Source organism: Rana temporaria, chromosome 11, assembly GCF_905171775.1.
Source record: "Rana temporaria chromosome 11, aRanTem1.1, whole genome shotgun sequence".
Taxonomy (NCBI): Eukaryota; Metazoa; Chordata; class Amphibia; order Anura; family Ranidae; genus Rana; species Rana temporaria.
In genome coordinates this window covers 5,862,986-5,879,116 of record NC_053499.1, presented here as the reverse complement: position 1 = coordinate 5,879,116, position 16,131 = coordinate 5,862,986, and the positions used below count along the sequence as shown (strand labels likewise).

Here is a 16,131-nt window from a genome sequence, read left to right as displayed (position 1 = left end):
CCCCCCCAATCTAACCATCTTCTGGGAAAGCCCTTGGCAGGAGCTTTTATAAATGTAATAAAAATTGGATCTCCTTAAAAAAGCAGTGAATAGAAATAAGGAGTCGCGCCGCGCGTATACTCTATGGCCAAGTTCTGCTCTTCCAGTAAGCATAGTCATTAAATGCATATTAGCCGTAGAGGTTTTGGAGGAGGTCTTCTAATGCTCATGGCAGAGAAGGCCGAAGAAGACTTTTACAACATCAGATTCTGCCTCCATCGCATTGTTTTTTTACCCCAGTGGAAACCTTTTAATAATTTTCAGGGCTCAACCAATTTAATTTGGGTGGGGTGAGAGGAAGAAATGCCCCAATCAGTTGGAAGAATTCCCCCCTCCCCCCCTTGCAGACAGCCATCTCCAGTGTCATGCTGTTGGAAAGATGCAAAGTGGTGTAGGCTTTGCAGGCACCATCAAAATGCGAGCCCAGTCACCACCAGCTTATGAACCCCCTACCAACCGTCAGAGCAGGGGTAGGTACTTTGGCTCGCCGGCTGTTGTGGGACTACAATTGCCATCATGCCTCTCTGCAGGTCATGCTTGTGGTTGTCAGAGTCTTGAAACGCGTCGTGGAATTTACAGCTCAGCAACAGCTGAAGTTTGCCCTAGAGGAATCCTGGTTGAGAATAGCTGCAATAGGCGAAACCCGTATGTCATAGCTTAACCCATGCCGTCCTAGTCGTTTCTCCTTAAAAATCATAAGCAGGCATTAAAACGTTAAAGAAAATTAAATTCCAAATGCTTAAATAAAAGAATAAAAAGTATCAAAATTGGCACAAAACATAGTAAAATTGTGTCTGCGTGTAGAAATCGTGTGGACTTTGCTGCCAATAGCGATTCCACTTCAAGTCGAGAAATAAAGTCACAGCTCCCTAGACTGGGCTAAGAGGACCTGTATAAGGCTGTTGTAGAACTCCAGCAGCCAATTGGCAGAGGCCCCTAAATTGTCCCGCTTTGTTTCTCAAGGTGTTCCTGAGAGAGTTTCACATGACTTTTAGATGCGAGCATCCTACAGATTTAGGCAATGAGCCTCAAGACAGTAAAAAAACCGAGGGACAGGTCAAAGGCTAATCATCTCCACCCACATCAAGTTTTCTTTGCGATACATAAACAGGTCCCTGAGATCCTCCGTTGGGAGTGGAGGACATGATCGGCGAAGACGTCACACCCCCTGGGGTGCGGAAGAAGTTGTCCTTCAGTGGTTGAGATCCTTTAGGAGTGAGGGGAACCCCTGCCTGTAGAAAGACAAGAAAATTAAATGTAACCACTTGCCTACTGGGCACCTTTACCCCCCTCTTTCTGCCCAGGCCCAATTTTCAGCTATCAGCGCGGTCATGCAACACTGTATAAAGTTCTTACCATTTTTTTCCCCCCCACACAAATAGAGCTTTCTCTTGGTGATATGTAATCACCACTGGGTTTTTTATTTTTTGCTGAATAAACAAATACCGGGGGAAAAAAATAAATAAAATAGGCAAATTTTCTTCTTCACTGATGAAGCGGGACTGCACATGTTCCTTTTCAGGGAAGCCGGATATCGGCCCTCTTCTCAGGCCGTCAGCATGAGGAAAGGAGTGCTGATAACCAGCTTTTATTTACATCCGTTATCAACTGGGATTGGACACAGCTAATCACATGGTAAAGAGCCGCATATTGGCTCTTTACCTCAAACTGATCAGCAGTGTCCTCCAGACAATGCCATCACTGAGCTCGCTCCGAAAAGCAGAAGTTCCATTTTTGGGTGGAGCTCCACTTTAAATATTAAGTTTGATCTGCTTATTGTTTTTGCCTTCCCTGGTCCCTCTCATTCTCTCCAATATGCTATTTAAAGTTATTAAATGAAACCTTTCCATTATAATCCTATTTTAGGCCCAGTGACATCACTGGGACTGCGTATATGCATTCCAGATGGGTCGTGGGCGGGGCCAGTGATGTACAGCACCCTGCTGGCCCCTCCCACTGCCCATTAACAGTCTACAATGCATGCCTCAGTACTCCTTTCAAAAGAGCCCTCAGTCCAGATGCAAGTTGTGGGCTGGCTCCTGGGAGGAGGTATGCAAATATCAAAATGCCTTGATGCATGGATGTCAGTCAGGGGGAGTGGGAGATTCTATGCAGGCTGTAATTGCCAATAGGCCTCCCTAGTTAACCCCCATATGTGATGCTGAGCCTCCATAAATAAAAAAACTACATGTCCATTCAAGGCTACAGGTGACAACGCTGCTGCACTATTTCAATGCAGAAAGAACAGAGTTGTCATCCTGTTACATGAAGTAGAAAAAAAAAAACAACCGCCGCACATGGATTTATTGAGAAGATCGGCACATAATAAAAACACAACTGTGGCAATTCTAGTGACAGGCTGCATAAATATATATATATATATATATATATATATATATATATATATATATATATATAAATAAATAAATAAATAAAGCGAAACCGAAAATGACTTTTCTTCTTTTTATAATTGTATGTTAAAACACCACCCCCACCTCCTGCCACCATCACCTCCTGCTCCACAACCTCCTGGCCCAGTGCCACCATCACCTCCTGCCACCATCTTATTTATTACCTTGAAGCTGGGCTGGACTCTGGGCTGTGCTGTCACGGCTCCGTCCTCTGGCGAGTGTCACTGCCAAAGTGTCCCTTCTGACTCGATCGGTTATTCAAAAATGGCGCCATTACGTATCTGCTTATGGGATCGGGAAAGCTTGTATCCGCTCGGTGCATAAGCAGATACGTAATGGTGCCACCCGGCGCCATTTTTGAATAGCCGATCGAGTCAGGAGGACTCAGGAGGCAGTGAGACTCGTTGGCTCGTGCTGAGGACGGAGCCGTGACAGCCCAGCGACCATTTTTTTTTACGGGCACCTGATGCCCATATCGGCATGTCGCCAAAACAGCTGTTTGCGGCTAATATGTATATATGTATCGGCACCGATATATCGTTGCATCCCTAATACACAATATATATATGTGTGTGTGTGTGTGTGTCATACATACACACACACACACACACACACACTTTGGTCTAGAATTTTACCTAAAAAAAGGTTTAGACTTTGCACTATAAGTTTAGCGAGACATACCTGTGGTACAGCAAAGAGAGTGAAGGGCTGTCCATGATACGGGACGGGTGAAAGGTGTTTATAGTTTAACATTTGGGCTGTCTGCAGCTCCTCCAGGTGTTTCCTGTTTCGTGGAGAGATGGTGATGGGCTGCGAGCTACCACAAGGAGGCGATATCAGGTCCTTGTTGTGTAGGGTGAAGTTCATTATCCCCGAACTGGAACCCGGGCAAGAAGAAGCGGAAGAAGTTACAGGAGGTGCAGCCTGGCCCATAACAGGCAGAGGAGCCATTGAGCCTGGTGATAACATGAACTTCAGTGGGATGAGACCTGGAAAGTTAAAAAAAAACAAAAAACAAAAAGAAAAACAAATGAAATGTATTAGTATAATCCGTATTAAAATTTCACTCTAGGCAAAATACAAAGTCTCTAGGCACAGGTCATGCATCCCAGGAGTCTTCAGGAAGGGAGGAGAGGTTTTCTCAGCCAAGCACACCCTCCTGTATGCATACTTTAACTGAGGGCAGATGGATTGCAGGAAGTAAAATGTTACATGCATCATTTGCCCTTACCCAAGATGGAGACGGCCAGAAATGATAGGGGGAGGTGATTTTCAATGCAATTTCTCAGCAAAATGAACCATGGAGACATGGATAGATAAATTAAATAGCGTTTTTGGTTTGTGGTGCTCAGATGCAGTGAAGATCCGCTTTCATTGGTCTATGGGCACATTGGACTTCTTTCTCTCTTGCACATTGCAGGGGTATAGTCTCTGAGCTCTGCCAACACTCAGCAGAGCCTAAGGTGGCGACATTACTTCCTAAACTGATGTCCATAAAAAAAGCCAACACCTTTCATGTGTTTCCAAAGCCCACCTTCATCAGGGTTTAGGTGTCTTAGGATGGAAAGTTTCTGCAGGACAAATAGCCATCCTAGGGTTACATAGCATTTGGCTAGACAGCTAGCAGGCTATCGGACCCCTGGAAACAGGTTGGCTTTATTTTTTATTTTTTTTTAATTACTTCAATGTACAGTAAAACCTTGGTTTGCGAGCATAATTCGTTCCAGAAACATGCTTGTAATCCAAAGCACTCGTATATCAAAGCATTTATTTTTTTACAGGGTATAACAGAGAAGAGAGGCGCCTCTAAATGTAGCAATAAGTTGCTAAATGTTGTACCTTTATTAAATTGCTACACTTAGAGGCTCCTCCTCTTTTTTTTATACTCCGTTGTGACATGACGCTACTCTTATATCAAGACGTCACTTGTATATCAAGGCAAAATTTATTAAAACATTTTGCTTGTCTTGCAAAACGCTCTCAATCCAAGGTTTTACTGTATATTTTACCTGGACTTTGACTATGTCTTTGCAACTTTTCTCCTGAGAACCATTTATGGTCCGTCAGACTGGAGAGCTATCCATCTAATACAGTGGTTCTCAACCTGGGGGTCGGATGATGATTTGCCAGGGGTCACCGAATCCTGGGATGTTCCTGGAGCCCGCACCACTCTTCCAGCCTTTTTGCGGCCGCCCAGCTGGGCTGTTCCTGGAGCCCGCGGCCGCCCACTTAGCCTCTTCACAGCCGCCCATTTAGTTCAAGACATGGGTTGGGGGGCAGAGACTAGAGGTCAGCTGACTGGTGAGGAATGTGAAGTGGGAGGGGCTGGAGGAGACCCCACCTCCAGATTTCGGAATAGGTGTCACTGCTACGAGACACCACAAAGCTGGAGACACAGAGAGTAACACTACCTGTGATTAGAGTTGCCATTAAAAGTCCCCACTACAGTTCTCAGATCAGCAGATGACCTTGATCAAGAGCACCTAAGTTGGCCGATCAGAACTCTCCCCAGCATTGCCACTCATCCAAACTACTGTTAGGGGGTCCCCACAACTTGGGAAATTTTAACAAGGGGTCATGGCACTAGAAGGCTGAGAACCACTGATCTAATTCAAGTCCAGCACTCCAGAATCTAACCCTTTTTAAAAATCAGGAAGATACCCAAAGACAAACTTACAGTTATCAGGGGCAGCCAAGGTATGATTCTCTTACCTGTGACAGGAGAAGTGAATATCTTCTGATCGGTACAGGAAGTGGTGTGATCTTTCCTAGACTCATTGCCCATCTGTGCCAATTGCAAGGGGATCAGATACCCGGAAGGGAACAATCTCTGTAGAAACAAATGAAAAATAGTTCAGGTTAAGCACTAATCCTCAGCAGGGCTTGTTGCTCGTATCCACCACCAACAAAATTAATGTCAAATCAATAATTTTGCATGCACACGCATTGGTCAATTATAATTAAGTTTGCAAATATCTAGATATGTACCGGGAGGTAGAATGCAGGTGGTAAAAACAGGTCAGGGTATGAAAACGGGTGGCGTGTCTTTGCCATTTATTGCAATTAAGTTTGGCAAGCGACACTGAAGTCATTTTGGGCGGTGATGAGAATGAAATCTGCAAATCGCTGTGCAACCTGGAGCTTTGGAGCAGGGAACTAGACAGTAGCAAGGATGTAGGAGGCCTGAAGATCTAGACCCCCCAAAAAAGTGCTGCTTCTAATGACAAGGACTGGCAGTCATTTGGTGTTGGGGTGTGCCTTGGAGTGACCAGGATCGTTTGAGCTTAAAGCTTAATTTCATCTTTGGGAACACGTTGCATGTCCCCACTGTTGCAGCCGCTCCCAGACCCACCGCCTCTAGTGACAGTGAGCTGAATGCACTGTCGCAATGTACAAAATAATATATATAATTATATATATATATATTTTTTTTTAATGTATTTATCTGCGTATAACACGCACCGTAACTTTAAGAGGGAAGTTTCAGGAAAAAAACATTCCACAGCCCCCTGCGTATAACATGCAGGTACAGTTTACCCTCTATTTTCAAGGTAAAAAAGTGAGTGTTATATGCCAATAAATACAGTATATAAATAATAATAAGCGCCCATGCAGGGCACCACCCGCCTGACCACTTTATAAATTCACAGAGTTCTGTGAATGGGAGAACTACAACTACTGATAGCCTTTGCGGCTGTCCGCTTGTAGTTCTCAATGAACTACCACGTCGTTAAACACTATAGGTAGTTCATGGTTTCCTTCTGTCACTGTGTAACAGCGTGTCCGTACGAGGTATGGGCAGACAGCTTACACGGCCAATCTGCAGGAGTCTGCTGAATGCAGGCATAATACTTTGCAGGGAAAGAAAAGAAAAGAAAAGAAAAGAAAAGAAAAGAAAAAAGAAAAGAAAAGAAAAGAAAGAAAGATTTTTTACCTGCAAAAAGATGCGCATTATTATTATTTTTTTAAATGATCTTATCCAGGTCATTCCCTTCATCCATCTACAGCCACATCTGACCGCCAACGCACACAAAATTAAAAACTGGCAAGTAACAAACCTCCGCCATATCCTCTTGTCCTGAAACTTTAATCCTTTTGGAGGCACCATTGTCATATTCTGGGAGTTTCCAGGAACACTTCTCATGCAGAGAATCGCTCTCAGCTGGCCCGCCGGATACGAGAATCTTCTTGTCGTCTTCCAGTGAATTCTTATCGCCTTGAGCGGCTTCACACATGAAATTCTGAGCAGACAGGACAGCATGTCCCTGAATACCGTTCGGGTGCTGCAGATAGACCGCGTAGGAGGTCGGGGAGCTGACGTGAGGCTGGACGAGGGGAAGAGCCTGGTAAAAAAGAGGACTGGCCGGCTGCAATGGTGCGTTCTGAGGCTTTACAACGACCTTGGCGTTCCCTCTCGACATCTTTATTTTCATCTTCTTTACATCCCTGTAATTTAAAGGCAGGAAGACAATACAAGTTAAAAAGGTCTGAGGGTTGAGAGCAGGCTGTTCCTATCCCCCTCCTCAGTTTCCTCTGCCTCATCTTTCCCATCACTAACCCCAAAATGACTCCAGTGCAGAACATGGACTCGCCCCCCACACTTTTTTGGCTTTGATACACTTTAAGGGCCAATTCACACTGCAACGCAGAGCGGCTGCTGTGATTCACTGCTCCGGCCGCTCTGCATTGCTGGCTGCGCTAGGGGGCAGTATGGTGCACCATTTATTGAATCGCACTACTCCCGGGTTTTTTTTTTTGCAGTAGCTTTATTTGAAGTGTACAAAACGCTCCTCTTGATTCGCTGCAATGTGAGTGCCAAGCTGCGGGACACTGCAGTGCGATTCGAGTCGGTGCACTGCAATAAAATGCCCAATGTCTCTACAAAAGGTAACAATTGTTCTCTGGGTGTCCCTGTTGTGACAGCACAGTGTGAATTGGCATTCAAAAAATGTCAGTTGAAATCTTGTAAGCGCTTTTCCTAGCTGCTATGGGACGGTAAAACCCTGCAGTCGAGTCGTGTTTACCACCCCCCAAAACACTCCCCCTTTAGCTGCAAAGGCAGTGGCGGGGGGGGGTACGCAGGACTGTTACCCGCTGTTGCTTTCGGGAAGTGAAAAGGGCCACTGTGCAAGCACCTCGCCACTGTGAGCAATGCACATGTTTGCAGCACGCTAGTGCGGGGCTCCAGCAGGTGGTGAGGAGGCAATGCAGTGCCTCCTCACCGTCTCAAATTTTGGCCAAAGACCCCAAGCAAGAGTGAATGAGCCCCAACAGGAAGGGGGGGGGGGGGGTTCCTGGTCCCCTATTGTCATAAAGAAATACATGGTTCAAAAACCCCACGAGAAAATAAAACAAAACGAAAACCAAGCACACCATTAGTTAACTGGAATCTCCTTCCAATGGATATGAAAAGCGATATGCAGGGCGAACGCCTTCTGAGTCAGACAAAGCAGCTGTCCCTGGGATTACATCCCGGTCTAGTGCAAGACGCCGGGTTCCGTCTGTACCAGAAATGTCACGGCTGCCTCCATGTTTAAATCCCCTCTTAACTTCCCCGTCCAAAAGCTGCTATTCTTATTAACCATTTGCCTACTGGGCACTTTCACACTTTGAATGACAATTGCGGTCATGCAACACTGCACCCATACAGAATTTTCACAACAATTTTTTTCACACAAATAGAGCTTTCTTTTGGTGGTATTTAAAAAAAAAAAAAAAAAGTTATAATTTTCTCCTTCAGTGATGTGCACCGATAGATGACACTAATGAAGAGGCCCTGGTGGGACTGCACTGATAATCAGTGTAGATGTCCCTTTAACACGGGGGTGCCCAACCTTTTGAAGAGCGAGGGGCCACTGAAGCGACTTGGTAACCGGTCGTGGGCCAAAATGAGTTGAATGGGCGTATGACAGGTCTGTGTCCACGCTGCATATGCTGAATGGACACGGACACAGCCCACGCTACTTTATGGGCCCTCCAATTCAATCCCCCCCCAGACGGAATGGAACGGATCCCCTTCTGGTTTTTTTTTTTGCGGATCGGAGTGGAGGTTAGCGGGGGTAAACTGACAGAGGTGAATGGAGGATCCATTGGGTCCTAGGCAGTGCCGATCCTGACCTCCCTGGGGCCCCAAGCAAAATTACATGTCACATTAAAGTTGAGAATCAGGGGCGCTGCCGACAGTGACATGTCACATTAAAGTTGATTAAAGTAGCGGGAAGAGGGGGTGTTCTGCTGTCGGAAATGACATCTTACATTAAAGTGATAAGTGCTGATTTCTTACCTCTTCTCCCATGCAGCCAGCGAGTTGAGAAGCAGGGTGAAGGGCCGAAAATGACTTCTCACCAGGTAGGGCCTCTAGTAATTTGGGGGCTTGCATAGTGAGCCTATAGGGCGGATCGGCACTGGTCCTAGGGCTGCTTTCTCTACCACCAGCTTCATTCACAACACTGATGCTGGGATGATGGGTCAGCAACCTGCGAACTGGGCTTGCCAAACCACCATCCCAGAGCAGGAGGTCGCGGGCCACATCGGAATGCTCCACGGGCCACATGTGGCCCCCGGGCCACCCCTGCTTTAACACATGCCAGTTATTGTCTCTCTTCTCTACTCATGCTGTCAGCATGAGGAAAAGAATGTTGATAACCGGCTTCTGTTACATTGTGATCAGCTGTGTTTGGACACAACTGATCACGTTGTAAAGAGCCGCCGATTGGCTCTTTACCTCACTCTGCGATCAAAGAGCGTGCCGCAGCTGGCAGGATCGCTGGAGAAAGTCATACGATGGCCTCCCAGAACTGGCCAGCCGAGCTGTAGCCATAATTTGGCTATAGCACAGTCAGCAAGTTTCAGCATGGACACAGCAGTAAACATAGTGACAACATTCAATTACCAAATCACCACAACAGTAAAATGTTGACACTAGCTTTTAAGCATTTGGTAGCCAATCACAAACGACCTTGCAGCAAAAACGAAACAACCCCCCACCCCTCAAACAAAAACAAACGTACTTTGTCTGATCGAGCTGCTCTTTACAGATTGCTGCAAGTTGAGCCATCTTGCTGGGGATGGAGAGGTCACTGGAATCTGTTGAGAAAAAATAAAAAATAAAATTGTACTTATTAGTTGAAAATACATTACACGTGAATTGTGAGGCTACATTCTCATTGGCGATTTGGCAAATCAGAAGGAATTTTCTGAGTGGCTAGCTGCAGCCGCTGAGCCCACTCACTATAGTGACAAGCCACCAGCGGCTGCAGATCGTCCAGCAGCAATCACTGCAGAATAAAGATTCCGGCTGATGCAATTTGCCAAATCACCCCTTACCAATGTAGCCCAACTGATGAGCTCACTGGATTTCTGGAAGAATCTATAGGTCATTTGCAAAATATAACCAAATACTTTAAATGGTTTGGTTTACCAGACCAAGAAGAGAGTAACTAGAAGGTCATTATTAAGATGTACATACACTTTCAGAGGAGGAGCTCCAGGCTCCCCCCGAATTTTTATTTTTTTTAAAGTCAGCAGCTACAAATACAGTAAAACCTTGGATTACAAGCAGAATTCCTTTTTAGAAACATGCTTGTAATCCAAAGAACTGGTATATCAAAGCAAATTTACTTATGTGAAATAATGGAAACTCAGATGATTCGTTCCACAATTCATATAAAAATTATTAAGGCAATACACAAAAAAAAAAAAAAAAAAAAAGTATAAAGTGTACTCCAAAAATGAAAAAAAAAATTAACCTGCACTCCAAAATACAGTACTGTAGCTTACATCAATGATAGGAATACTGTACCTCTATGATGGGGGGGGGAACAAAAAATAAATAAATATGAATTACACTCACATGTTAAAGCGGAGTTCCACCCAAAAATGGAACTTCCGCTTTTCCGGATTCCCCCCCCCCCCCCCCCCTCCAGTGTCACATTTGGCACCTTTCAGGGGGGAGCAGATACCTGTCCAATACAGGTATTCTGCTCCCACTCCCGGCATAGGTACCCGAGCCACCTACGTATCTACACCCCTTCCGGCACCCCCCCCCCCCCTGTCTTCTGGGAGACACACGCGTCCCAGGTGACAGCAGGGACCAGTGGAAACGTACAGTGCGAGTCGCGCATGTGCAGTAGGGAACCAAAAAATGAAGCCGCAAGGCCATCTTCCCTTACCGGCGATGGCGCCAGCAACCTAGAGCTGAGGGACAGATTTGGCTTCGGGTGCCGACATTGCGGGCGCCCTGGACAGGCAAGTGTCCTTCTTTAAAAAAAAAAAAAAAAAGTCAGCAGCTACAAATACTGCAGCTGCGGACTTTTTTTTTTTTTTTTTTTTTTTAAATCGGCGGACCTCCGCTTTAAGGAGTCTGGTGTTGATTCATGTAAAGCCACTGGTGTATATGTACAGTAAATCTGCTGGTGTACAGTATATAGTACTGTATACCGTACACCAGAGGCTACATGAATCAACAGTTCTCCAGGAAGCATTGGGAGCCACCAGAACCCTCTGACCACGTACAGTACTGTATACTATACACCAGCGGCTTTTCATGGATTAACAATCGACTCCTTAACATTGTGAGTGTAATTCTTTTTAAATTAAAACTACTGCTTGTATATCAAGCCAAAATAAAATAAAAAATAAAAGGAAAAGGGTACACACCGCTCTTTACAGGACTGCTGGGCGCAGAGTTGATCTTCCGCCGGTCGTTTTCTATACTCCTGGCCAGTTTGATTAAAGACTGGTGGCGGGTAAAGCTCTGCTTTCCGCGGGAGGAAAACAGATTCTTGGCACAATTCTCCTTAGGAGATCTCAGATCCAGCGCTACAGAGCTGGGCAACGTGTGGCCAGGAGAGGACTCTGGAAAAAAAAAAAAAATTAATAATAATAATAATAATAATAATAATAATAAATAATAATAGAGAAATACGAGTCAAACAAACTGGCTACATAATGAGTGCCGAGGAACTCCACAACATAGTAAAGTGCATCTATGTATTAAAAAAAAAAAAAAAACACCTTTTAGTTTTTGAAAAGTATGGAGGAAATTGTATTATATTTATTAGTGTTGGATTGCAAACATGGAACAGCCAACGCATTTCAGGGGATCAAAGACCTCCCCCTTCTTCAGGGCTCAAAAGGTAAAGGGCAACCACCAGCAATGAGCTTTGGTTTTGTCAACTGTCATTTTTGGGCCAAGCGGCTGCAGTTTGGAGAACCCCCACCTAGCAGCTGCATGTATAAAAAGGGGTGCTGTGTGTGTGGGGGGGGGGGGGAATACGCATTACATCATTATGCCACTTTCACACTGAAGCGGCGGGGGTGGGGGACTTGGCTTTCTCTTAGGGGACACAAGGCTGCATCAGGGACAAGGCTGATTTTAGGGACAAGGCTGCATTTGGGGGACACATGGCTGCATTTTAAAAAAAGTATCGGTAATCGGTATCGGCGAGTACATGAAAAAAAAAAATATCGGTACTTGTACTTGGTCCTAAAAAAGTGGTATCGGGACAACCCTAGCCTTTAGTTATACTTTAAATTTATTAGGTGTGTATGGAATCAGTAAAAGCTGAAGGGAAATCCAAACTTTTATAGTTGTCACTAAACAGGTAGTAAGGGGAAATCTTCCAAACAGGGACCCCTTTTTCAGTGACTGCCCAGAGAGAGATTTCTGCTCATTTCCTGATGCGTCCTTCAGGTAAAACAGCAAGTGTATCGGACAGGAAATTCAATGTTCAAATAAAGGCGGAGGACACTTGGCAGGCTGGCAATCCCGCTGCCAACTGCAAAGCTCAGCATAGCGTTGTCAGCCTGCAACAGGAAGTGCCATTACTGGCAGGAGCTCGAGGAAACCAACAGCGTAACAAATGATTTGTTTGTGAAAACCGTATACAGAAAAAGCATTACACCAAATATATGGAAGAATACATTTTGGGGTTACACACACTTTAAAAAGTGCCCAGATAGATGGATGCATGACCTCACCTTGCTGTCCGGTACAAGCGTCGGGCCCCGTCCACTGGAACGCTGGTTTCCGCCCCCTCTCCTCCGTCACATGGACTTTCTTTATGAGACCCAGACTGCTCAGGACGTTAGCGATGTCATATAAACGCCGGATTTTTGCTGTAGAAAAAAAAAAAAAAAAACACAAAATAAGCCGATTGTACTCAATATAGATTATTGAAATCTTCATCGAGTGCCACCTGAACATAACCTGGTGTAATATCACGAATGGCATAAACCTGTGAAAAAGGGAAAGCACCAGTGAACCGCTTTAGGATCAGATCCCATGCAGCCTGTTCACAGTGCGGTCCACAAAACACACACACACACACACACAAATTTAGTGCGGGTTCACACAGGGGCAACCAGACTTCCAGCGCGACTTTGCAAGGCAACTTCAGCGCGACTTGGAGCAACTTACAACGCGACTTAAAGTTGCCTCCAGGACAGGCGACTGTGGTCAATCACAGAATAATCAGCTCTGTGGGAGGGAGGGGTTTGCCCGAGTAAAACTATCTTATTTTCCTGTAAAGTTGCTTCAGTTAAGACGGAGATCGGACTTTGGAGGCGACTTCCATTGAAATCTATGGGTACAAGTCGCCTTGAAGTAGTACAGGAACCTTTTCTGAAGTCGGAGCGACTTCAGTAGTGTACATTAAGACGGCTCTCATTCACTTCAATGGAATTTCTCATGTCGCACGACTTGGGGGGGGGCGACACAAGTCGGATCCCAAGTCACGGTAGTGTGAACCGGCACTAATGCCCCGTACACACCATCACTTTATGTGATGAAAAAAAAAATGACGTTTTTAAAAACGTCGCTTTAAATGACCGTGTGTGGGGGAAAACGTCGTTTTATGTCTTGTAAAAAACGACCAAAAAAAATTGAAGCATGCTTCAATTTTATGTGTCGTTTTTCAAAACGTCATTTTTTACTTCACAGAAATTGACCGTGTGTAGCAAAAAACGTTGTTTAAAACGACGTTTTTTCACCCGCGCATGCCCAGAAGCTACTTATGAAGCAAGCTTCAATGGAAAAACGTGGTGAACGTAACCTCGCTTTGCTAGAACATTGTGAGAAAAACGATGGTGTGTAGGCAACTTCGTCTTTGAAAATTGAAGTTTCAAAAACGTAATTTTTTACTTCACAGAAAATGTTGTTTTTTTTCATCACATAAAGTGATGGTGTGTATGGGGCATAAGGGTGCATACACAATAAGACATATTTATTATATATATTTTCCCCCCTATCAGTGCTCCTATATACTCCAGGTATTTAATTGACATGCACCATCAGGAAAAAAGCACAAAAAGTATATATATATATATATATATATATATATATATATATATATATATATATATATATATATATATATATAATAAATCTGCCTTCACAGCTGATTTGATTGTTCATCCAATAAAGTAACAGTTGGAACAGTTAATAAGACAAAACACTAGCTTACTTTTGAATTTGCTTTTATCCAAATCATCAATCTGATCTTCTCCGATTAGAATTTTGGCAGCAATTTCCAGGCTCACAATCTGTGGTTTGGACACCAGGAAGAGCATGACAAATTTCTGGCTCATCACTCGTAAAGACTTCTCCTTCCTGCTGTTCACTGATGCTGTGTGGACAAATGGCAAAGTAAAAAAAAAATAAAGAAAAAAATGGTGTGTGTGTGTGTGTGTGTGTGTGTGTGTGTGTGTGTGTGTGTGTGTGTGTGTGTGTGTGTAATATATACATTTTATATAGAGGAGGAGAAAGAAACCGAGAAAGAGGAGAAAGAAAAAAGGAGAAAGAAAAAAGGAGAAAGAAAAAAGGAGAAAGAAAAAAAAAGAAACAAACAAACAGAGGAGAAAGAAACAAACAGAGGAGAAAGAAACAAACAGAGGAGAAAGAGACAAACAGAGGAGAAAGAGACACATATGCTCTATCTATTTTGACATGCCTAATATAATTTGCTTGTATTATAAACATAAAAAGATAAATCTAAATCGGAGCAATTTGGAAGTTCTTATATTTTATTCCTCATTATACAGCTTAAAACCAGCCTATAGCCAATTAAACATAAAGCCCATCACACATTCGCCTTGTAAGATCTTTTTACAGAAGGTATTTATTTTCACCATAACCCTCAAAAATGATTTTAAAAATCCCATACGGGTCATCAAGGAGCTGGGCCTCTCTGATTTCTCCTGTAATTCACAAAGGGTGTCTTAGATCGCACAAATACTCTGGGCCCCCGGTCTGTGACAGCCTGGGCTCATGGAAGAGTGGTGAATGACATTGGCCATTATTTAACCCAGAACAGTAGTGCCATCTGCAGGTGACAGAATTGTACTGAAAGCAAGTATTGCAGGCTTTAATAAGTGCTGGGCTGTGCATTTTCATCTACAAGGATAAGTTCACCTTTAGGAACATGTTACACCTGTATTTGGGGTGTAAAATGTTACTGATGCAGCAGCAGCCCCCCCCCCCCCCCCATGTCACCATTGTGACAGCAGGCCAGGGATCTTCTCCCCACACCCACAATTAAAAAAATAAAAAACAAAACACACACACACACACACCACAGCTGTGCGCCGGCCACATCATTCATTCACAAACTTCTGTGAGTGGGAGAACTACAACTACTGTCAGCCATTGCAGCTGAAGGCTTGTAATCCACAATGAGCTACCAGAGCGCTGATGAGCACTGTAGGTAGTTCATTGACGCTTCCCCATCAGGATCACGAGCCAGAGAGCTACACAGAGTCTGCAGGAGCCTGAGATCGCACCCGTGATCTGCTAAAAGAAGTAGTGAGATTTTACCGGCTCTGAACTCCAGTCCCGGAAGCTCCACGAAGCTGATCTCCGTCTGCTTCACCCAGGATTTGGGAATCGGGGCTTCCTCCAAAGACTCCGGCTCCTCCTGCTCTCGTTTCTTCAGATGGAGGATCTGGTCGGCGTATTTACACTCCTCGCCAACCTGTCGCAGCGCCTCGAAGGTTTTGTTGAGGTTTTGGCGGCCGTGCCAGATGTACTTGTTCTTGGCGAGACGGCTGACCATATGCAAGCTTTCTAGGACGTTAACGATATCGTAAATTCGTCTGCGCTCAACACCTGTGAGAAGAAACAAATCAATATATGAAATTATTATGCCAGTCAGGAAACCTCCAGACAAAAAGGAAATGTGTGCGTGTGTGGCTCAGGCTCGTGATAAGGAGTGGTATATAATCAATGCTTCGGCAGCCACTGCTAGAGTGCCGACAGGGGATAGAACCCCGTCCTGGTTCATGGAAGTCCTCAAAGAACAATGGGGTGGCCCCTAAAAGTCACACATCTAGGTGTCCTGGAGTGGCAACCTCAGCCTGGACTCCAACCAGGCCCCCCCCCCCCCCCAACCTGTCATGGCTAAGCTCCGGGGGGCGGAGTGAAACGCATTGGGGGTGTGGCCTAGAGTCCAGGCTGAGGTTACCACTCTACTCGCCACTCCAGGACACCCAGATTTGTGACTTTTAGGGGGCCACCCCATTGTTCTTTGAAGACTTACCCCTATCTAGGAGGGTAGTGGCCCTGTGTCCTCTCCTTTAAAATGGTAGCTTTCAGCGTGCGGCTCCTCCTAGGCATCCAATAGGATCGCCTGTCTTTTCAGCCAACCGGGTGACGGGTCTCAAAATCCGCTTCCTGGATCAGTGT

At 44.8% G+C, this 16,131-nt stretch overlaps 1 protein-coding gene across 1 annotated transcript in view; it reads right to left on the bottom strand.

Moving 5' to 3' along the window:
- Window positions 1-16,131, bottom strand: part of E2F8 (E2F transcription factor 8) — a 28,930-nt gene continuing 12,799 nt past the window's right edge. Inside the window, exons 5-13 of the mRNA XM_040327925.1 lie at window positions 15,265-15,555; window positions 13,916-14,077; window positions 12,432-12,569; window positions 11,109-11,306; window positions 9,461-9,536; window positions 6,509-6,896; window positions 5,163-5,280; window positions 3,132-3,439; window positions 1-1,271 (exon numbers count right to left, since the gene is read on the bottom strand). Of these exons, the coding sequence (XP_040183859.1) occupies window positions 1,104-1,271; window positions 3,132-3,439; window positions 5,163-5,280; window positions 6,509-6,896; window positions 9,461-9,536; window positions 11,109-11,306; window positions 12,432-12,569; window positions 13,916-14,077; window positions 15,265-15,555 (1,847 nt within the window). The 3' untranslated portion in view covers window positions 1-1,103. The remainder of the gene's footprint in view (window positions 1,272-3,131; window positions 3,440-5,162; window positions 5,281-6,508; window positions 6,897-9,460; window positions 9,537-11,108; window positions 11,307-12,431; window positions 12,570-13,915; window positions 14,078-15,264; window positions 15,556-16,131) is intronic.